The sequence below is a fragment of the Sesamum indicum genome, linkage group LG1, assembly GCF_026168435.1.
Source record: "Sesamum indicum cultivar Baizhima isolate 11 linkage group LG1, ASM2616843v1, whole genome shotgun sequence".
Taxonomy (NCBI): Eukaryota; Viridiplantae; Streptophyta; class Magnoliopsida; order Lamiales; family Pedaliaceae; genus Sesamum; species Sesamum indicum.
The window spans coordinates 18,852,706-18,874,920 of record NC_142657.1 but is presented as its reverse complement, the minus strand read 5'-3'; the positions used below and the strand labels follow the sequence as shown (position 1 = coordinate 18,874,920).

Genomic DNA, 22,215 nt, shown 5'->3' with positions numbered 1-22,215 from the left:
GAAAATGATAATCACATGCAATTTTCCCAGGTTTTTATCAAAGTAAGACTTCCAATTGAAGTGTTAACATGTATTAACACTTTCCAAATCTTTAAACTATTATATATATATATATATATACATATATATATATATATGTTTTAAAAACAATAACTCGATATGATAAATAAAACTGAAACCAACTGAATACTGAAATTTCAGAAAAAGTTGTCCCTATTGCTGAATGGAAATTTTGGTTCGGTATTGAGTACAACTGAGAGTTCGGTATTTCCGCACCGTTCGGGCGGTTTACCAAACTGTGCCTGACACTATTAGGTTCCCAAAGTTACTTTCTAGACCTTTTCCCCCTTATCCCCGAGCCTCCTCTATCTGGGATCACTTTCCAGCCCTACAGAAAAGTCAAAAGAAGAGCATCTTGTTTTAATTTTTTTTCTTTGGGTTTTTCCTTTTTGATTTTTTGTTACTTTCACGAATCAACAAGGCTTTTTTGTTTTTCAAGGATTTTTTTCTATAGCATAACTAACGGGTCATACATAGTGCATGCTCTGTGCTTTTGTGACTGTTGTGTGTGTGTCTGTGTAATCTCATAATAATAAGCATATCTATACGTGCTTATTTGCAGATGTAGCTAAATACTGAGCCTAAACACACAAATCTTTGATGCAAAAATTGATTAGTCTTTTCTTGAACAAACTGCATTCTTATTTACTGCACATCATTTAATCGAACTTTTCCAACAAGCTTTTACAGCATGTAGCGTGGATTGTTATGCATTCCAACTTACATTCTTGTAGTTGTAATCGGGGACATTTTATCCAGTTTGTGTAACGTAAGTAAAGCACCCTAAGTATACTTGGAAAAAAGGGACTAGACCCAAGAAATTGAAGCAGGTTTGATTTACATGAACGTACAATCAGGTCTTGATTCTATCTGGTGGATTAGGTAAATGTGTATCATGATTGGGTTTGTTTTGCTCTGATGAAGATAATTTCTTTGTTTATGTAGCCTACATGGACCTTTTTAGATCTTCCTGACCTCTCTTTTGACAGGGAATTGAGGGTTAGAGAGCTTGTTCAAGTATTGCTTCGGCTCATCACAGCAGAATTGGGTTTGCAAAAGCTTGACTTCAATGGTTAGCAATCAGGTTTGCCCTGGTTAGCAAACAGTGACGAACTTCTGTTTGTTATAAGTCTGCTTGTGGACATTTAGATAGGTTATAGATGAGGAAATTTTCTGTCTTCCTCCACATCAAATGTTACATGTACGGAACAGAGGAATGATATCTAAGGGACATTCTTTTCTCCTGTTGTATTCAACTACACAAAAGATATATATTATTTACTTACAACTTTTAGCAATTTCTACCTAATTCTCACTGTGGATTGTCATTTTCTTGCTCACTATTCATAGCGAAAGTAACTTCCACGAGGTTTTTGTAGTTGACCACAGACTTTATATTGTAAGGGTGCTTTACGTATTTATTTATCTTTTAAAGTTTCTGAGTCAGATGCAAGATGGTACCAGCCAAACCTGAGTCGAGTTAGAATAATCCTCTACTACTCCAATGGCTTAGGACCATAATAGAGGTGCTGTAATCACTTTGATCAATACGCTATGGTTCAACCACCACACAAAGTTCCATGGTCCTTTAGAGCTCAAGATTAAAGAGGTAAGGATGGGTTCTTTTCTTTGGGGGCGGATTTTGGTATAGGTGAATTCTCATTTGCTTCTTGTTGGATTTCGGCAGTAGCGTTGGGGTGTGTTAAGAACAGGGTCTCAACTTTTGCTCGTTGAACTGATTAAGAACAAGTGGTATCCAAATACGAGAATAATACATACTCTCTTTCTGCCTGTTCAATATTTTCTTTGTTCCTTCTTAAGTAAAGTATGTAATTACATTGTGCGCACAACAGATTGATGCATGCCCACAAGAAGCATGTATATATGTATCTGGATTTTTTTAATTGAGTGACTGACAGAATTTGGAAAGTACTATAAAGTAAAACGCAAGATTGTATTAATGTGCGTCTCTGATTGAAAATTCGAAATGGAAACATGGCCAAATAGTAGAGATTTGGAAACTGTTTATTTGGTTTGGAAAGTAAAATTGGACACACATGAGGCTAAAACGTTACCAATTTTATTTTTATCTATTATATACCTATATACATAATTTATTTATAAAACAAAAGAGTCCTTTTATTTGAGATATTAATTGGCATCTAAAAAACATTACATTCTCTTTTTTTCGTGTATGTTCTTATTAATGCTTTTAAGTTTAATTTTAATATTTTTAATAGTCTGTATTTGTGTTCATATTAAATTATTTGTTTTCTAATATAAAATGATGAGAAAATGGTTATTTGGTAAAATTATAAAATTGGTCTATTCTTTATAGTTTATTTTGTTAGTACTAAATAAGTAAAAGTATTTAGAATTTATTTTTCTTTTCACCACATTTAATTAAAAGAAAAGTATTATCTTTTTTCTTTTTTTCTTTACTCCCAGAAATGAAGTCTAAATTTTGTAAATGAACTAGTGCTTGTATAGAGGAGCTTGTCAGAAACATGCATGGGAGTGTTTTGAATTGAAACTCTTCCTTTGCTAATATAAACGACATGCATTGCACATTAAAAAATATGGTTAATTAGACTTAACTTTCCTCTGAAAATATAAGATTACATGGAATTCCCGTCCTCCCACCAGACGATAACAATTCCAATTTCCCACAAGACCCCGGCGGAAGACGTCCTGGTTGATGAACAGTCGGTTGGCGATGCCGAGACTCGGCCTTTTAAGGATGATCAGGTGGCCACATGATTAAATTAGGACTTTCTGGATTATTGGTATGAATCCATTGTTACAAATCCATCTTTTAAGTTTATTATTCTTTAGTTTTCTTTATTTTTAAATTAATATTAATTATTGATATGATCTAAAAAATTACATATAAATAATATTATTAAATTTTATAAATAATTAAATATTTACACAAAAAGTTAGCCAGTCATTAACAGAACTGTCGCAGATTTACACACCATCGCAAAAAATCAGTGAAAGATTTGCGACGGTCGTTTAGAATTGCAACCCTAGCTATTATATTTTTCATCGCAAATCTTCCAACAAAAAATAGCTTTTTTTACAATGGTAGGCCGTTGCAAAGCCCATTTCAAATTATGAAAATGGTGAACTTGGCATCATCCATTGCAAATATCCTCGCAAAAATAGTGGAAGATACAAATTGTGGAAACATTTTGTTCCCACACATTTGATTTTCCGTGAAAGTCTTGCAACAGATTGTTTTTTCCATTAGAAACAATCGCAAATTCTTTCCAATGCAATCTATTGCAATTGATGGATAGCCATCGGAAAATTCATCACAAATCTCCCTCGCTGTTTACAAAATCAAATACCCTCTAATCTTAGTGTTCGTTCAACAACTAACAAAATCTGTTAATATTCCTTAGGTTTCAGTCAATATTTTGTGATAAATTGATTAAATGCCTTACATAATTTTATCAAATATTAACAGATATTGATTATTTCCCAAATAATAAGGAAGTAATTGTAATTAAATGAAATAGGAGAAAAAAGTGTGCAGTGATTTATGCTTAAAGGAATGATGGAGGAAGTAGGCAGTAGCTGGTTCCTCAACAAGGATGGGAAAGAAGCTCCACATGGCCACCTATAAAGACGCTTCAAACTTTTGCTATAAATTAATGGCTCAGAGACGCATCAAACAACGCGAATCAAGTTTTACCAATCACTCACATTCCATCCATCCCTACACCATATATATATATATTCCTTTTCCATCATTCCAAATCTTCTTCCTTCTTCCATCTTCTTCCTCATTCACAGATCAAAGAATTAAAAGGAAAAAGAATGAGTGTCGAATTCCTTGATGGACCAACAGTGACGGAATTCGTCAACGATTCGCAAATGTTTGAGAAATGGGCAAATGAGAAGTTCAAATCGCTGGATGCCAATGGCGATGGGGTGCTAAGCCGCGACAAACTCCAGAAACGGGCGGGGAAGTTCTCATCCATGGAATTCGAGTTGCAGTCCATGGACGAGATCAAGGGCCTCTACGACCTCCTGTTCGACAAGTTCGATGTCGATAGAAGTGGAAGCATCAATCCAGATCAATTTAGAGCCCTGATGAAGGAGATCATGCTCGCCAAAGCTCGGGGGATTGGTAATTCGCCCATATGCATTATTCTTCAGGAAGATAGCATGCTTATGGGGGCCGTTCGGCGTGCAAATCCCCGATAAGTATTTACTTTTGCGCTTCTACCAAACTTTTTCTTCTTGTGTTGGTAATTACTTTGTTATGATCATAGATTTAGGTTTGGACTGATGAAGAGGTGTTGTCTGGTTGTAGAATTGCATTGACCATGTGCCTGGGATGTATTCTCGGTGTTCTTTGCTTCTTCTGGTGGATTTTTGGACGTTTGATTCTGAAAAAAGTATCAAAATGTGTTTTACGCTTTATGTTTTAAGTTGCATGCTTTAAGAAATTAATTCTGGTTAATTATTAGTATGTCATGTCAAATTATTCAATAATTGAAAATACAAAAATTTTAATGTGTTTTTGTTAATGAAATAATATAATATGGAATAATTACATTGTCCTCACTTGATGTGCGGTGTAACTACAATACATAGACTTCTAAGGTTTGAAAAATTACATCTAATACTCATAATATTTATTTTTGTCTAATAAAGAGACCTCTTCATCAATCACCAAACTATCCTTTTATATCTTCACATGTTAATATGTGTGATCCAGTATTTCTTCATATGAGTGGGATAAATATGAATTTTCATTCAACTCTTTTACTAATATTAGCAACTCGATAAATTTTGACTAACAGGAGAATCTATCTGTTAGACTAAAACAAACATCATTAGTATCTAAATGTAATTTTTCAAATCACATAAAATCTATATGTATACACCAATTTTTATGAAAGTACAATACAATTGTCCCTATAAATATATAATAATCTGAAAATAAATAAATAAATGTATGCATGTGTATAGGCGTAGTGACGATCATGGCCTTTTTAATTATATTTAGGAAAGAAATTTGAAGTATTAGCGATTTGTTCAAAGTTTAGTTTGACAAAGCGGGTGAATTAAGATTAGTATTGGAGATGTAGGTATGTTACAGCCTCTAATAAGAAAATGAATCAAAACTAGGCCTACTAATATAACTTGGGTCAAAAGAAACCCCTTTTATTAACACAATTAGTACCAACTACTTTACCCAAACTTTAGACTTTATTTGGCCTTTGGTATTGCAAATTTATTCTTCATTTGCTTCATAATATTTTATTCATACGAGTCAAATTGATACTCTATTTTCCATTAGTAATAGTATATCTCCACCTTTTTAAAAAATTTAGATCTTACATGTATCATTTGATATTCTACCACCACACCAAAATAAGAAACAATTGGCAAAAACATAAAAAATATTAGATTACAAATATTTTTCCGTGTTGAGAATATAAGTCGATTATTCAAGGAATCCCATAATCTGAATTTTTCAGAAGCATTTCCAATTTTATCAAATTGTAATCTTTTTACAACTCCTTAAAATTTATTTTTTCAAAAAGTTTTACTGTATACAAACCTATTGCATTAAATTTAAAAAAAATAAATAAATAAAATCTAGTCTAGCATTGCTTGCATAATATTATGTACCTTTCATCTTCTGCTTTTGCTAATATGATATATCTAAAAATATATCTGAATAGTTGAGAGAATTTAGAACTGCTATTTTCCAAAAAGAACTTTGTTCCAATCTGTTATTAAGGAGAGCAAGCAACAAACGATATAAATATTTTTTTCACCAATAGGAACAAATACTCGTAAAAGCCACTTTATATACGGAATATGCACAAATTTCATTTTCCATATAATGGTAATGCATGTGAAACTTCAGTTGTTATCATATAGCTTAGATTCACCATATATTTATATATATATAGCTGGATCTTGCCGTATCTCCCAGTATAGAATGATCACACCAAACCTCCAACACTGCACATTTGATTGGATCTCTCAGATGAAGAATAATCACCCTCCCATCGGGTACTGTGAACTCTTCACTGGTCTGGCCTTTCAGAACTAGGAGTAAATATCTGAATAATTGCTTCAAGTGCAGAAATGTTCCATCTCTCAACATGCCGAACAATCTGTTAAGAGAAATAATCAAGAAAAGTTGATGAAGGCAACATGTACAAGTCAAATCAGTCCTAGATAACTTGGTCCCAGACCAATCAAACCACTTCTACTTACTCTAAATTCTTCATCTAAATCATATATAGTTCTTCCATCAACGGAAATGAGTGGTTTCCATGGAAGTCTAAGGTATGTTCTGCAGAAGACATTGAGCACAACATAAGAAAGCTTAAAATAATAACACAGTATCCATTCAAGTAGCAGCTTCTAGTAATTTTGTCATATATTTTATTCTTTCCCAAAACAACACAGCATTAACTTGGTGAGTTCCTCTTTTGAATTTTTAAGTTCCTATCTTACAGTGTAATATCTAAGCACTTCAATTTGTTATATGTAAACCGGCTAGCAAAAAAGTGTGTCCTCGTGTGTTTCATCATTTTCAAAATTATTAAGCTTTCACTTAAAGTATTGTTATACTTGAGCCTCAAACATCTGCACTTAGAAAAGTGGGACGTCTGGAAGAGAACTCTCAATTTTCCTCACCTCAGATTGTTCGCATACCTAGAACCGTGCATTGACTCGTACACATATACTTGAGTGTATGGTACAAACTGCTTTTCCATCTTAAGAAATATCAGTGAAAAAAACATAGTTGTTCCTCAATACAAGTTTCAGCCAGGGATCAGACCAGCAAAAAGGATAGCCAAGCTACAAATGAACCAAGAAAAAGTCCAATATATTCTTCTCCAAGAGGGAAACCTTTTATCGCAATGGAGAAAAGTATGCCATGAAGGATCATTCCACATGATGTTTTTATTATAATATCAATATCAAGTTGAGCACCTTAGTTTCCATGAAGCAACTATGAATTCTTTTCCAGAATCAAGACCCTGCATACAGAGGAAGCAAACAGCACATGGACAACATTAGTACAGAAAGTCGTAAACTTTTTCCAGATTAAAGCAGGACTATTAATAGAGGTACAGAGAGAAAAAGAAGACATCTCCACAGTGAATTTCATGTTCTTTATAATTATCAAGAAACTAATGTCATGTAACATATAAACTGTATATCATTTTATTCTTAGCAAGTAACCTGACCTTTTAGTCTTGTACAGTTGTCTTTCTTTAAGTATGAAAGACCATTTAGCTGAGTGTGAATCATAATGTATGCCATTTTAGAGATGTCATGACAAGTTAACTTTATACTCAATCAAGCATATTTTATATGTATTTTCATCTGCATGTCTTTGTTAAAGTTATAATTTGTAATTAACAAAAAATCTCCTTTTATGATATAATGGCAACAATATCATTTCTTCAAACAGGAATGCAGTTGTTGTGAAGAATATAATAACAACAATATCATTCTTCAAAGTGAAGTGTGACTGTGCATTCCTACTCAAGAGCTTGTAGATTGAAAACATGGTACCAACATATCCTACTAACCAATCAGTAGTTAAGTAAGGCACTAAAGTTCACTTCAATTGTATATTACCAATTTGTAAGATTTGTGTATAACAAAGTCAAGGTAAAAGGAAGAATTCTCTAATCATATTGTTCTGAAGTTATAATGCATGAGCTTTGTAAAAGAATCTGTAACATAGCATTCAAAAGTTTATTTTAGCATCCCATTTACTAAATCTGTCTTTACTTAGATATATATTTGTGGTATTAGATCAACCCTTGGCCTAATAATTCCTCCATACACAAAAATGGCTTCAATCAGTAATAGTGAGGTTGCCTTCAGATATTCCCAACTACGAGGTCCTATTTCTGTTGGTCAAGATTATGAGTTGTTGAGTTCTTGATGTGGATGTTAACTGTATCCAGTGAACCCTGAGATATCATTCAGGGATATGAAACATGTAGCCCAAAAAAGAAGCTGTGTTGCTAGCAACACAGGACAAAGAGCATAAAGAGAACAAGACCAAAGATGCAAGAGCCTTGTTCTTTTTGCATTTGCACAATGGAAAAGTCGTTCATTCTTGTATACATTATGGGTGTAAAACTGTTAGGTGTGAATGTCAAGCAAATAAATATACATATATAATATGTCTGTGTTTTACTATCTATATGTAAAATATATGCTCTAAAATTGAAGAACAAATTGGATATTCTACTTTTGAAAATTTAAAACAAATATTAATAATTTATGAAACAAAAATATGATAGTTAATATTATATTGTTAACAAGGTTAAGTAACTTACTCATTCGGGTACATTAATCACAAGGCGCACCTTCATCCTAAAATCAGGTCATTAGAGTTTCTATCAAAGTTCAGTGATATACACCTCCTCCTACATTTGATATTTGAATACTTCAAGCACACTGTGGTGGTTCACAGAAATAATAGATAGTAAGAAAGTATGTTAGTATCTCAGGAAAATGTCAATTTTTTAAAAGTTCTATTTTTTGTTTGTCCACTACTTTATTGTACGTAATAAATCGAAAAGAAGTTCTGATACATCTGGAAAACCGAAACCAAGACTAGGAATTTTTGACGAACAGGATCAAAAATCATTACTCTTTCGACACAAGAAAGGAGTCTATTTCTTTCTAGCATACTATCTCTTAGTCTACATAGTCTATAAGGGTGTAATCTAGAATAAAGATAAAGGATTAAGTTTCTATATACAATGTTCTTCATATATGCGTATGTTAATTCCATATATTGGATGGAATTGACATAATATCCAATTTGCTACATCTATTTGTCCCGATCATCTGTTATTTCATCGAGAACACTTTTTGAACAATTTCTGATTTTCCTACAGTAATATTTTGGGCACCAAATTGCTTTTACCATGTATGTTCAAATCACAATTTAAATCTCACAACTTATTTTTGAATTTCGCATTTCTCAAGTCATATCTAGGATAAAAGCAGCATCTTTCCATTTTCCAAAGTCATATGTAGGATAAAGTAGCAAAGTTACAACGAACAATTCCAGAACATTTCTCGCATAAACCACAATCATTATCAAGCTTTATATTATTAACCACATCATATCAAATCTTATGGGCTTGAAATTATCATTCTTGAGATTGAAAACAAGTTAACCTTAAACATTTTATATGGAAATATGTCACATCTAATTCTCTATCAACCAGCTAAGCATATTTCACATTTTTGCAAGACTCACTGGAATTTCTTGTAAGGTTTTCCAATACATTTCCTATGACGAAACTATTGGAGCCAAAACTTTGAAAATGATGCAAAGGATGATTCCTTTGATATATTGTTTGCATCTTTCATGTATGTTCAAGAGAAATGGGTTTAAATATAATAGTAAAAAGTTCAAAAATTGATGCTTTTCACTTTCACGTAATTAAGATATCTCATGTGAACAAGTTTTTGCAAGATTCAACATTATCAAATATAAAAAGAAAACCTTCTCTAATTTTTTTAGCCGGATTGATGGGTTGAGAAGGAAAGGTAGAAGTAGACTCAAGTTCCGTGCATATAAATCCTTACCTGGTAAAGAAAAATATGAAATTACTGCATTTCTATTCTCCATCATATACAATGATGTAGCATACAAGGGAGGGAGGGTAAGGTAAAGAAAAACTCTTAATCAGAAACTGCTACAGATTTGCAAAAGATAGAAGTAAATTTAGAAAGCTTAATAAACGAAGAAAGTACTCGATATTCAATAAGGGAAAACAGAAAATATTCTTCAGTGCACTGGTTTGTATTGCCATATCACACACCCTCTGTGCCAAAATTATTGAACATGTTTTTCCATCTTTTTCAATGACCCACATAAGATTCTACTTCCTAAAAGTGAAATTCTTTTTCCACTAATACCCTCTCACTTGAATTCATGATAACACATCAACTCTCAACTAACACTTTTAAGGATAATAATGTTAAATAGAAATACTAAGTTTCATTTTCTGTTTATCATCTAAAACTCCATACTAGGTCAACTTAGACCCCACAAATAGAGTGGAGCAAGTTAATATGGATAGCACATGTAAAGAATTATCCTTATCATGATATAAGCTATTCTTCAAATCAAAAACTAATATGGAGCAAAGCTCAAGTTAAACTAAATAAAGATAGTCTTAACCCATAATTCTTCAAAATCAACTCCATGTCTTTTCTCACCGCTAAGCTCAATGGGCATTCATCGAGTTGAAGTAACAAAGTAAAATCCAGAATTTGATTTACTTTTTTCTTTTTCCTTGAACAACTAACTTAACTAGTAATGGGCGGCTTTGCCTACTCTTGGAAAGTTTTCATTTAAATCTTACATTTTTTCTTCTGCTTTATTCTCTTACAATTTTTATCTTTGGTAATCTTATTACCTTCCTATTGAATGAAAAAGATGGTAACTGCAAAGCTTATTTCCATTAGCCAAACCACTATTAGTCTTCAAAAGAAAAGCTAGCGCTGATCTTTAACCATAAATAAATGAATGAATTATCTCAAAATACTAAGACAAACTTAATACCAAGAGAAAGCAACTATAAGAAACAATCTTCAGAAATTTTATAAATACACCAACATTTAACAAATAGCAAATTAACAAAAAAGAGCATAAATGGTAAACCAATAATATATCGATCATGTTTTATGAAACTCTGCAGTATTTTTAACACACTTTATCTCTTATGTTGAGCATAATTTGCAGTATTTTTAACACACTTTATCTCTTATGTTGAGCATAATTTGCTTTTACATCTATGTCGAACAGATTTGGTTATTTACTAAAATCCCCCTCCCAATGTGTTAAATGTGTTAGTGTAGCTTCAAGTTAATATGTATTTCCTATTAAGAAAGAACTTAAAAGTTTAACTTTTTCTGGTACAATCATTGATGGATTAACTTCATGCAATTTAGTCCTATATTTTCTCATGGTAACTCTTCGAAACAAAAGAAGCATTTTTTTACCAAGCGTAACTAAATAACAACCACACCATTCTCTTCTTTCAGCAAAAATAAAGCACTACTTCTTTCAACAAAAATCCAGCAGTGCTATTCCTGAAAATAGTGTTTTGGTAATCCTGAGAGCTAAATTGTTTAAAATATCTTCCATGAAATCCTCAAGGTCAAAAAAATATCTCATAAAATGTATGCAGTCGAGTGCAATCCAACATCTTGTATGAACACTACCTGTTTGGTTAGTTGTTGATATGACTTGGTCCACCTGAACAGCTAATATACTAAGGGTTGCTTCTGCTAGAACATTGTAAAGCAGGAATATGTTGAATTGACTTACGACAATCTTACAACTTACTCTTCTCCCTCTTGCTCGCGAATTGGTCGTGATTTGTCATCATGCCACATCATTGATTTTTTTGTTTAAATTTAGTCATGCAAGGAGTCTCTCATTTGTAAGCCATTTATAATTATCTTCACCTATTGTTAACACATGCATTTGGGTCTATTCAATTTCACGCTTCAAATGAAAGTTTATCAGTTTCAAGACTTCCTTAGATTCAGCATTACTCCTCTAGATAATTATAAGACCAACGTTTAGATTTCGTATGTTTAGGGCTTTCTACCGCATTATTACTACTATTGAAAGATTTACCTAAAAGTGAATTTCCAATTAATTGGTACTAGAAAACCTTGCGAAGCTTTACTACTCTCCGCTACGTGATACAAACGCCCATATATGTCAAAGGTCAATGAACACATAATAATTAAGGGAGGGTCAAGAAATGGGGACGTTCTTGCATCTTTAGCACAAGTTCAATGTGAAATAGACAATGTAAAATGAAGACATTTTGATAGGTTGATATAAACTGAACATTTTCTCCTGCTTTCAAGCGCAGATGGACAAAAGTTAAAGCTGCAATGAATGCTTTGACAAAACAACCAACTGCAAATGCAAGTTTCAATAAAGGAAATTCCAATTGAAATAAAGTACTTTTTTCTTACCTTGAAATTTGATAGTTGGATCTTCAAATGTGCATTCATCAGCATAAATGGCAGAAGTGAAGAGTCCTACGACCTCAAACACCTTAAGTATAGTTCCTTCATTCAACCTCATGGTAATAAAGCAAAACAATTTACTAGCATTTTGTCTGTCTTGAACTTTCAATTAATCTCTCAATTATATTTTCACTTTCACAATATTCAGATTGCAAATATAAAATAAGGAAATACAAAGCGATACCTGTGACAAAGTATGCTTGCTCGTAGTCAGATCTGATAATGGAAAGAACATCATCCACATTGGAAAGCGAAATTTTGTCTTTCCACTCATCATCAACTAAAGCTGTCCTGAAACATGGTTTCCATACCATGGCTTGTCAAGAATAATGATCATAAGCGTGACAATACACTAAGATAAGATGCCTATGATAAAGTTTCAATCACTCTCTACCAATAGGATCAGAGTGCTTCAAGAACTTCATAAGCAAAAATTGAACTATTAACACCAGTTGTATAATACTTAACCAGCAATAAAATACTATCTTTTAATTACCCTAGCCTACTTTAAAGTTAAAATACTTCAAAGTACAATTTTACTAGGCTATGTGTTGTAAATTATTTTTTGTGATAATATGCATTTAATTTGCAAAAGTAATATTTCTTTGGAACATTATTATCGAACGTGCTCTTATTACTAGTTTAACATATCCACAAGACTTTCGAAGCAAAATCCTTGGTCAGTAAAAGAACTCAACCGCATTGATCAAAACAGAAAAAGGATAGTCATCATGTTAAAGCAGAAAATAACAGCAACAACAGCAGAACCATGGAACCAAGAAAAGAAGGCAGAAAACACACACAAACATGCCTGTCTCGGCCAGCGGGAGTAAAGAGCCTAAGGAATTCCGTCAGGGCCCCGACAGCAATCCTCAACAGCTGTGGCGTTTGGGATCCTTCAGAATTGCCTTTGGAAGCACTTGAGCAGCAACGGAACCCCACAACTCTCTAAAACATACAAGTGAATTGACAAAAGTTCACTGTGGAATGAATACAATTGGATAAATCCACAAACATGTCTATGTGTGTGTGAGAGAGAGACAGAGAGCGAGAGTAGGAGACCCTTTTTCTGAGTGGCAAGATGTGTAATGGGCGTGGGCATATGCAGCTCCGGAGTCCCGCCATTTTGACGACGGTTAGTGTCTCGTCGTATGCGTATGCGTCTGCCGCCCCAGTGCCAGTGCCGGTGTGTTATATTAAAGATGTCTGTCTGAGTTCGCTGTGAGCCACTCGTCATTACTTCCCTCTCTCCTACTAACATCGTTTAGAATTTTAATAATTGTAAATTACAAGATACCTCCACTAAATTTCGACATAATTATAAATACTTTATTATTATTTAAAAAATTATAAATATTTTTTTAATATTTAATAAAATTAAATAATTTTTTAATAGAAATATAAACTTATCAATTAAACTTTTACGTATTTTTTCTTTTTTAAAAAAAATAAAAATTTGTAAAAACAACCAAATGGAATAAATAAAAAAATTTTGAAAAATTATAAAAAATATTATGCACTTAGTCAATAAAAAAATTCAAGAAAAAATAAAATAAAAATAAAATTATATATTTTAATCCGCAAGAACATTTTGGTTAGTTCATAACAAAAAATGAATGAAAACCTAACGAGAACTAATGAAATTAGTTAATTGTTAGACGTCCGTTAAAATTATGGGATATTGGTAATTTTCGAAAAACGAAGTGATATTCATAATTAAGTTACCCTTTCTCTAAATATGAAAAGATTTCCATTTTCGACTTTATAAAAATTAAAGTATGTCTAGTTTCAAAGTTATTTAGTATATTTCTTTAATTTCTGAACGAAATATTTATTTCATACTTTCAACTATAAATATATAAATTATTGATAGTACATATAAATATTTTATATAATGATAACAAATCCATGTATTATATGTATATATAATATTTCGCACATATAATTTTTATGATTAATTCAATATTAAATATTCATTAAAGAGTTATCGAAATAAAAAAATTAAAATGAAAAATAGAGTGAATAATTGGGAAAAAAAAAAGAGGAAATATAATATATATAAATTTACTTGGCACTTGGCACATTTATCCTACAAAATAAAACAAGATTTCATTTTTGAAAATGATGCTTTATAATTATTCCACTCTCTTATAGAAAGTTGCAAATAATAAAAGCATTTTGCTAAAATAAGATGACTTTTTTGAAAATGTAAAAATTTAAAGATGCAACTTTAAAAGTGAAAAAACAAACGATAAGCTTTTTCACTTCATATTTTAATTTTTCGAATTGTTATTAAGAGGAGGCTTCTGCAATTGTTGTTCGGCAAACCTTCACTATGTTTGTTTTCATTTTCAAATTATCTTCGGAACGAGTCAAAACATATCCAATGTTTGCCATCATTTAGAAACACTTTATCTAGGTGTTTTAAACTGTTTTAGCATAAATACATATATATATACACATACATATACATAAAAATATATAAAAAAGATATAATTTGACAGTGATTTGACAACGAATAGTAATTTTTGTTTCCCAAAACACAACACTAAACATACAATACTTATTTTAAATTATCTTAAAAAACAAATCCAAACATACATACTATCTCTAACACACACTTATTTGTCTTTGTTTTTCTCTCTCTATCTCCACAAAATACAACAAAACACTCAGAAAACAAATCCAAACATTATGCTTGATTTTTGTTATATCTAGAAGTGAGTTTGCTTAACCCGTCACCAACTATATAGTAGCGGCAAATTTCACTTTATGTGGGATTATTAATTTTTTATTTGGTTTTTGTTCAATTAAAAGACCCACTATATAATTTATTTTGCAAAACAATCCCACCTGATAAAAAATTAAATAGAATAATATTTTTGTAAAATTTTATTCCAAACGAATTTTAAATGAGACTAAATTCTGGACAAAATCCAAAACTGAATCAAATCCATCCTCATCCATCCCATTGGGGCCAAGGATCCCCCGACATGGAGGGTAAGTTTGGGTAATTATTGCATTGTATGTAAAAGAGAAAGAAAGAAAAGGAAAGAGAGTCGTAATGTAGTTTTCCTTTTTAACTGATAGGATGTGCAATTTTGGGCCACAGGATGGGTTGGTGTCGAGTATGGAACGCCAGCGCAGCCCCTATATAATAATAGAGAAAAAGTGGGAGTGTGTGGCAGGACACTTTTGTGAATTAACAAATTAAAGCGTGAAGATTCCAATTTTGTTGCTGCTAGACTACAGCCTACGCTTGATTACGCCTTTCCGATTTACCTTCTCCCATCACAATCAGATCCATTTGTACGCTAACCCCATTCTTTTCCCAAAATCCACTTATTCTCACCCATGGAAGAAGCTAAAGGTTGGTCGCATGACTGTGATTTCTCTTTTATTTGCTGATCGTCTACGAGTTTTCTTCAGTCGGTGGTTGTTATAATCGTTGTTGTTCTGTTTTTTTTTTATTTTATTTTATTTTATGGCTGGTTTGAGTGATGAGGGTGAGTAATTGTAGGGGACGGTGATGAGCTAGATGGATCGTTTTTTTCCGTGGGAGTATAATTTTAATTGGTGTGCGAATCTGGTGTTTGTTCGGCTTGATTGGGTGTTTTTGATTGAAGAGATTCAGTTTGCTGCAGAATTCTGTGGATTTTTTGAGTCCTGACTAAGTTTCTGATGTGGGGATAGTGATAAGTTTGTGGAATTTACGGAATGTTGCATTCATCTTCAAGTCTTCTGAAAAATTTGACTGCTCTATCCTGTTACACAGTTGAAAGCTCTAACGATTCACTGTAAAAAAGCTTCTGCTCCTGCATTTAGATTTATCTGTCCTGAATATGTTATTTTCAGTAGTAGCTACCTGTAAAAGAAGTTGTGCACAATGAATTGTGTCATGGACTCGATTGCATGTCCAGGATCATAGGTTGGTCCTGATGGGTATTAGGAGAGTTAGATTATTAAGTTGGCTCCCGAAGCCATCTGAGTGCCAACCTTACCTACAGTATTCATGCCTTGTGCTACATGCCACCTACCTTTTTGTTTAGCATATCATATGCATTTGCTTCATCATTTTCTAGTTGCAAAAGGTACATGCTTCAAACCGCATGAGCAACTATTGTTCGGACAGTTTGAAAATGACTCCTTGCGTGGTTGTACTGTCTGTAACTGCCACGTGCTATGAGGGAGAAGCTAGCTAGATATTGCCATATAAAAGTAGTATTATGAGAATTACCTTTACTTGCCTGTTTAGTGCTTTCTCCTAATGAGGTTTTCTCGATATGATTGAACTCGTCTAGTTACTTGGCTTACCTTGTATGTACTACATTTTATACATTCTGTTTGCTACTGCTAGAGTGCCAACTGAAGCTATCCATGCCAATGATCTACAACAGGCTTACGTTCTGTTGAGAATATCATATGCATTTTTTTCCAACGTGTTTTAGTCGTCCAAATTACATGTTCCGGACTGCATGATTAACAATTGCTTAAAGGATTTGGAAGTTATCCCTTGCATGTTTTCATCTTCTATGGCCGCCATATTCTTGCCTGTGGTTGGATATACATTGGATTCTGCCATATATAAAAGTGGCGGTATGAGCTTTACACTACTCTCAGTTAGTCAATGGCGCCGTGCGCCTTCGCCCTGGCGCCTTTTCGGCGCTGCCCAGGCGCGCGCCAGGCGTGCCATGGAGAAGATGGCCTGGGCAGCCTGAGTTTTGGCTGGGCTGCCCAGGCCCGTGAGTTAAAACAAAATATTAGGTTAATTAACCCTAAATATAAACGGAATTTAGGGGTTATATAAGGAATTTTAGCAAATTAGAAAGTTTTCATGTATGGGTAACTTTCATTCTTGAGTCTTATTTATTCAGTTCTCTCTTCTTCCTCTTTCAACGCATCTTCTCAATTCTTCGCTTTTTCTTTCTTCCATAGTATGTGCTGTTGTTGTTCACCGGTATGACTTTTTTTTTAAATTTATGAAGTGTAAATCTTTTGTCTAATTATGCCGATTGGATCTTTGAAATTGATGTGATTTTATTAATCTTTGAATGGTTTAGTTGTTCTGTTAGTGTTTTCTTTTTGGGATGATTAATTGCAGTACTTTATTGTATGTTTATGTCTATAGTTATTGTAGACTGATTGCCACTATTAATGCATTAATTTAGTCAAAATAATACTAATTATATAAATATATATATTATTTCTTATATTTGCCATCCTTCGAAAAGGCAGGCGCCGCGCGTGCGCCGCGCACCAGGAGCCCTTGGCACCATTGTGCGCCATGTGCCACTCACTACTATGATTTCTGCTATTTGACGCTATTTCCTGACTGTCCTTCATCTGTTATCAGTTATTGAAGCTAAAGATGGAACTATCCCTGTTGCTTCTGGATATTCTGGTCATCAAGAAGGTAATAAAGATCCTCACTTTTCATCAGTGTCTTTCCTCTTATCTTCCCTTGTTGGGTTGACTCAATTCTTTACTAGGAACTTTATTTTTTCATACAAGAACAATGTGATGCTATAATAATTCTTTATACATTATAAGTTATATGTATTTTGCTGTATATATGATTCTGGTCTGAAGATGATTTAGATTGTAAGGGCAGTGATAATGTGGAAGATATACATAATAGAGTACCCATAAGCAGAACTCATATAATATTTACTGATGGTAAAAGAATTTAAAAAATGGCATGCCAATTGAACAGCTGAAAAAAGACTTAGCAACTTGATTACACAACAAGTTGGTGCTCAATTGACTGAGTGAATGCATTTTATATTAGTAGCCTGAGATAAAGTTCTAGTATGAAATTGATTGAGTTGATTTGCTTGTTAATTTCCTGTCCTCTAAATTTTGACGTCTGTATTTTCTGTTTGATACTTGTGTGTCTGTATGTATCAGATTACCACTGTAACTTCATTAACAATACCAATAAAATAAAAGAGATTCACCTTTTGTATAGTAGATCATGAGAATGTTTCCTGCACGACAAGCTATTGTTAGACAATTTAGATCTTACACTTGCATGGTTTTCTTTTTCTTGGCTGCTACATGCCCGCTAAAAGTAGTACTTTAAGCTTTAGGTTTGCTTCCTTCGGTCACGTGCTAACTCTCTCACCTCTTTTTATTAGTTGTTGAAGCTAAAGATGGAACGATCTCAGTCGCTTCTGCATTTGCTGGTCATCAAGAAGGTACTCCTTACCTCACTTTTAACCAATGTTTCCTTTTCCTTTTGTCTAACTGGACTACACTAAATTGTTAGTACCATCAGCTTTGTTCTCTTTATTAGAATAGATTTCTCTTTGGAAGCCTTATAAATGGTCAAGTTATACATAGTTTTTTGGTATATATACATCGTGGTTACTGAGGTCAAAGATAATCTAACTGTAGGGTTAACTAATGAAGCACTTTGTAAAGATCGACATTTGATTGATGCATAGGCAGAAAGAATGAAAGAAAGATAATATAAAGGGTTGCTGACTGAGCAGTTGTCATAGACTGAGCAACTTCCTGTTACACAAGAGTTTGGCGCTCAAGCAAGTAGAATGGAGAAATGCATTGTGTATAACTAATCTGGGATAAAGTTCTTATAACATTTTGTTGATTTGAGTTGACTAATTTAGTTGCATTTTTGTGTTTCAAACATTGACTTTTTGCTACTAATTGTGTTGCTGTTTCTTATAAAGTAGAATGGCTTTGTTACTGAATGTGGCTGCTGTTGGATGTATTCATGTCTAACAGATATACTTTTTTACACTTCATGTGGCTTCATCTCTATTAGATCTAGATAGGCTTAGTCGGGTCTTCTACGAATTACAGGGATTGCAATAAATGAAAAAGTTTATTAACAAGATACTGGAAGAACCATTTTCTCAGTCCAAAATGAAAAGATGGTGGAGCCAGCAAGAAATTCATCCTCTTGCTTTCCTTGTCTGGAATGCCACCCCTGGGAGGATCATGTCAAAGCTAATGATGTGTTCGGTCCATGCCTCTTTCTAATGACCTAGTGGGTTTGGGTGATTGTTTTCCGAATAATTATTGGCCCGCATCCATGGGCACAAGACTAAGTTCTTTGGTAAAGAATGAAACATCATGCAGGAAATTTTCATTTCCTGATAACTGCATATGTTGAGCAGTTATTTGTTTGGCCTGCTTGTCTGAATTGTTGGGGAAAGCAAGAACCTGTAAATCATTAATGTTATTAATAATACTAGTTTGTAATGGCCCCAGCTGTTCAGGATAGAGATCACAAATTCTTGACAAGAGCAGTTGAAGAAGCTTATAGAGGTGTGGAATGTGGAGATGGAGGTCCTTTTGGTGCTGTCGTTGTGCGCAACGATGAAGTGGTTGTAAGTTGTCATAATCTGGTTCTCAAGCAAACAGACCCTACTGCCCATGCAGAGGTTACGGCAATAAGAGAGGTCAGTATTGCAGCATAATGAGGTTGGAATACTTTATATTTTGTCCTGATCATGCTTGCTATCAGTAACTTTAGTGCCGATATTATTTTAAAATTCCTTAGATGTCGACATACTCGAGGTGGTTGGGTTTTCTTTTCCATGTCTCTGTTTCTGTGAGTTTGTTAAACACTCTTGGTTGGCAAACTAATATATTATCTTCCATGTTTGAAAGGCAGTTGCATATGCTTCACCTATTCTCGTAGTACACCAGAATGAAAACTTCATATTGCAGAGACGGCAGAATCTTATTTGAACTTTCCACTTTCTCAAAGTGTAGTGTCCTAAATGCTGACACATCTATATTAAAAATTCTAAGCAACATTTTTCACTCAATATTTGAATTTTTGTTTACAGTTTTTGCCTTAATAATTATTGTGCCTGCCGAGTTGATCAAGGAAAATCAGAGTTGTGTAATAATTGTGAACACTTGGGTAAAATCATAAATCAGAATGAGTCAGGAAAATTATTCTTTGGTGGTATTTAAGGTACAAAACCATTTAGGCTGTCTTAATAGATCATATTATTAATACACGTGGTTTACTGTGATGTAAGTCTGACAGGAGCGAGAATTAGCATTGAAATAGATAGGAAAATTGAATGATGAATTGTAACAAGTAGCAAGAGGAGAGAACAGTAATCTTGTAGAAACCACATCCCATGTAAATTATTGATATTCGTTGGGATGGAAGGAGTACTATTATGATTTCTATGAATGACTTAATTTTGTGAAGTTTTCGGGATAGAGTGAAGTGCTACAGCACCAGAAAAAGATAGAATGAAAGAAGACACATAACCAGAATTTGTGGAGCGACATAAGTTATGAAAGGAGAATCTTTTTTGTGAAAGTTTCTACTTTGGCTCTTTTGGTTTAACATTAATATACTGTCTATCCGGGTTTCACATTACTTACCATGTACTTTCAGGCTTGCAAGAAGCTCAACAAGATTGAGCTCTCAGACTGTGAGATTTATGCCTCCTGCGAGCCATGTCCTATGTGCTTTGGTGCTATCCATCTTTCCAGAATTAAGGTTTAATGCTCAATTTATCCTCTCTCGGACTCAACTCCCTTTGTGTACTGTAGATTAAACATTTTCACTTCATTTGGAGTTGGTAATCTGTAGGTTTTGAAAGGTTTGGAAAAATGAGTTTCAGTTATGGGAAAATGAAATTAGTATTGAGGAATGTGCAAGTGCTACGTGTTATTTTTGCAGAGATCTTAAAATTGTTAAAAATGGATGATAGTGTTTTTGGTATTATCTTTAAAGGTTATAAAAAGCTAATGAAAATATCAAATCATTTCTTGATGGTGATTTAACATGGATTAAATTATGTCGGATGTTGTATTTTAAGTTGACAAAAATTTCTCCAGATATTAAATCGAGCTTTATAGTGTGTGTTCAGTAAGTCTATATATATAAAATATAGGAAGAGCATGTGGGATAGGTTCTATAAATAAATAATATAGGAAGAGCAGGTGCGGTAGGTTTTGGGTTGATTTTGGTTTTTCTTATAGTAAAAGTTTTAGGCTGATTTACAATGTTTTTATAACAAAAGGTTTATTTTCATCGATTTTGGCCTTGTCTGCCTAAGCACTCTGAACCCCCTTTCCTCTTGTTCAGAGATTGGTGTATGGAGCGAAAGCGGAAGCTGCTATTGCCATTGGGTTCGATGACTTCATCGCGGATGCATTAAGAGGAACTGGGTTTTACCAGAAGGCTAATTTGGAAATCAAAAGAGCTGATGGTAAACAGGCCATTATTGCAGAGCAGGTATTCGAGAAAACAAAGGCCAAATTTCAACTGTATTAAGGGATATTATTCACATGTTGTTTCAACACTTCCCTACCCACATGTTCAATAGCTCTTCTCATTTAACTACAATGCTAATTCAATTGCTCTTTTGGTATATGTTGAGACATTTGGATTTTCAGATATTGGAATTTGTTAAATTCTCTCAGCCTGCTCTGCTTCTTGCTACATTCAGGATGCTTTTTCACATGCCTAATCCAATTACACATTTTCCTAAAGAATCAAAATCTATGTATCAATTAACAACACTGAAATCCATCTAATGAATTCATTGTAAAGTGGAATCATCTCAACAAATTTAATGAACTTATTGTTAGAGATTTGAAATTCCTATATTTAATTGAATGTAATGTATATCGGATAAAATTAGATTAGGTAAAACTTAATTGTAAATATAATCAAATTATTTGGGCTGATTAGCTTAAAATTCAATTTATTGGATATAGAGAAAAGTATTATTTTAGTCCGCTAAGTAAGCCTAATTTTAAATTATGTTCATTTTTATTTAGGTCCAGCAACTTACGAAATTGCTTACTTTTAGTCCTCTGGCTGATTTTTGAACAATTTTACCTCTTTGGGTGCATATAGACTAAAATTGTCTTTCAAAAGTTGCATAGGGGTAAAATTGTCCGAAAATCAGTCAGAGGACTTAAAGTAAGCAATTTCGTAAGTTGCTGGACCTAAACAAAAATAAACATAGTTCAAAATTAGGCATACTTAGCGGACTAAACTAATACTTTTCCCTTGGATATATTCAACAATTAAAATAAAACACAAACACAATCTTAACTCGGTCAGAAAAA

The 22,215-nt window shown here is 33.2% G+C and overlaps 4 protein-coding genes across 7 annotated transcripts in view; 3 read left to right on the top strand and 1 right to left on the bottom strand.

Annotated features, from left to right (window-relative positions):
- Positions 1–1,358, top strand: part of LOC105162431 (ARM repeat superfamily protein) — a 37,656-nt gene extending 36,298 nt beyond the window's left edge. For both annotated transcript variants that reach the window (XM_011080437.3, XM_011080436.3), the window contains exon 44: positions 1,050–1,358. In XM_011080437.3, the coding sequence (XP_011078739.2) occupies positions 1,050–1,137 (88 nt within the window). In that variant the 3' untranslated portion in view covers positions 1,138–1,358. The remainder of the gene's footprint in view (positions 1–1,049) is intronic.
- A 2,273-nt stretch (positions 1,359–3,631) lies between these two features.
- LOC105162600 (uncharacterized) lies at positions 3,632–4,537 on the top strand. Its single transcript, XM_088877776.1, has one exon. It carries the CDS (start codon positions 3,886–3,888, stop codon positions 4,273–4,275), a length of 390 nt encoding a protein of 129 aa, XP_088733902.1. The 5' UTR covers positions 3,632–3,885; the 3' UTR covers positions 4,276–4,537.
- A 1,368-nt stretch (positions 4,538–5,905) lies between these two features.
- Positions 5,906–13,381, bottom strand: LOC105162432 (adenine phosphoribosyltransferase-like protein, putative (DUF2358)). 2 transcript variants are annotated; one of them, XM_011080438.3, is made up of 8 exons: positions 13,201–13,381; positions 12,950–13,086; positions 12,323–12,429; positions 12,085–12,180; positions 9,587–9,669; positions 7,036–7,082; positions 6,310–6,388; positions 5,906–6,206 (listed from the first exon to the last, which is right to left on the bottom strand). In XM_011080438.3, the coding sequence occupies exons 1-8, from the start codon at positions 13,261–13,263 to the stop codon at positions 6,117–6,119; spliced, it is 702 nt and encodes a 233-aa protein (XP_011078740.1). In that variant the 5' UTR covers positions 13,264–13,381; the 3' UTR covers positions 5,906–6,116. The 2 variants fall into 2 exon arrangements, with proteins under 2 accessions (XP_011078740.1, XP_011078741.1); XM_011080439.3 differs by having other exon boundaries at positions 12,085–12,150; positions 13,201–13,379.
- Positions 13,382–15,259: 1,878 nt separating this feature from the next.
- LOC105162433 (Cytidine/deoxycytidylate deaminase family protein) lies at positions 15,260–21,560 on the top strand. Of its 2 annotated transcripts, none has more exons than XM_011080441.3 (6): positions 15,260–15,508; positions 17,492–17,551; positions 18,276–18,335; positions 19,375–19,565; positions 20,528–20,632; positions 21,224–21,560. In XM_011080441.3, exons 1-6 carry the CDS (start codon positions 15,493–15,495, stop codon positions 21,410–21,412), a joined length of 621 nt encoding a protein of 206 aa, XP_011078743.1. In that variant the 5' UTR covers positions 15,260–15,492; the 3' UTR covers positions 21,413–21,560. The 2 variants fall into 2 exon arrangements, with proteins under 2 accessions (XP_011078743.1, XP_011078742.1); XM_011080440.2 differs by lacking the exon at positions 15,260–15,508 and adding an exon at positions 15,608–15,644.
- The last annotated feature ends 655 nt before the right edge of the window (positions 21,561–22,215 follow it).

What these genes read in the sequence shown, in the direction of transcription:
- LOC105162600 (XM_088877776.1), top strand. Translation starts at nt 3,886, where the DNA reads ATGAGTGTCGAATTCCTTGATGGACCAACAGTGACGGAATTCGTCAAC.
- LOC105162432 (XM_011080438.3), bottom strand. Translation starts at nt 13,263, where the DNA reads ATGGCGGGACTCCGGAGCTGCATATGCCCACGCCCATTACACATCTTG. An exon ending in GCAAGCATACTTTGTCACAG is followed by an intron (nt 12,181 to 12,322) that starts GTATCGCTTTGT and finishes GGTTGAATGAAG; the next exon opens with GAACTATACTTAAGGTGTTT. An exon ending in GTTGCTTCATGGAAACTAAG is followed by an intron (nt 6,389 to 7,035) that starts GTGCTCAACTTG and finishes TGTCTTCTGCAG; the next exon opens with AACATACCTTAGACTTCCAT.
- LOC105162433 (XM_011080440.2), top strand. Translation starts at nt 15,623, where the DNA reads ATGGCTGGTTTGAGTGATGAGG. An exon ending in ATTTGCTGGTCATCAAGAAG is followed by an intron (nt 18,336 to 19,374) that starts GTACTCCTTACC and finishes TAATGGCCCCAG; the next exon opens with CTGTTCAGGATAGAGATCAC. An exon ending in TCCATCTTTCCAGAATTAAG is followed by an intron (nt 20,633 to 21,223) that starts GTTTAATGCTCA and finishes CCTCTTGTTCAG; the next exon opens with AGATTGGTGTATGGAGCGAA.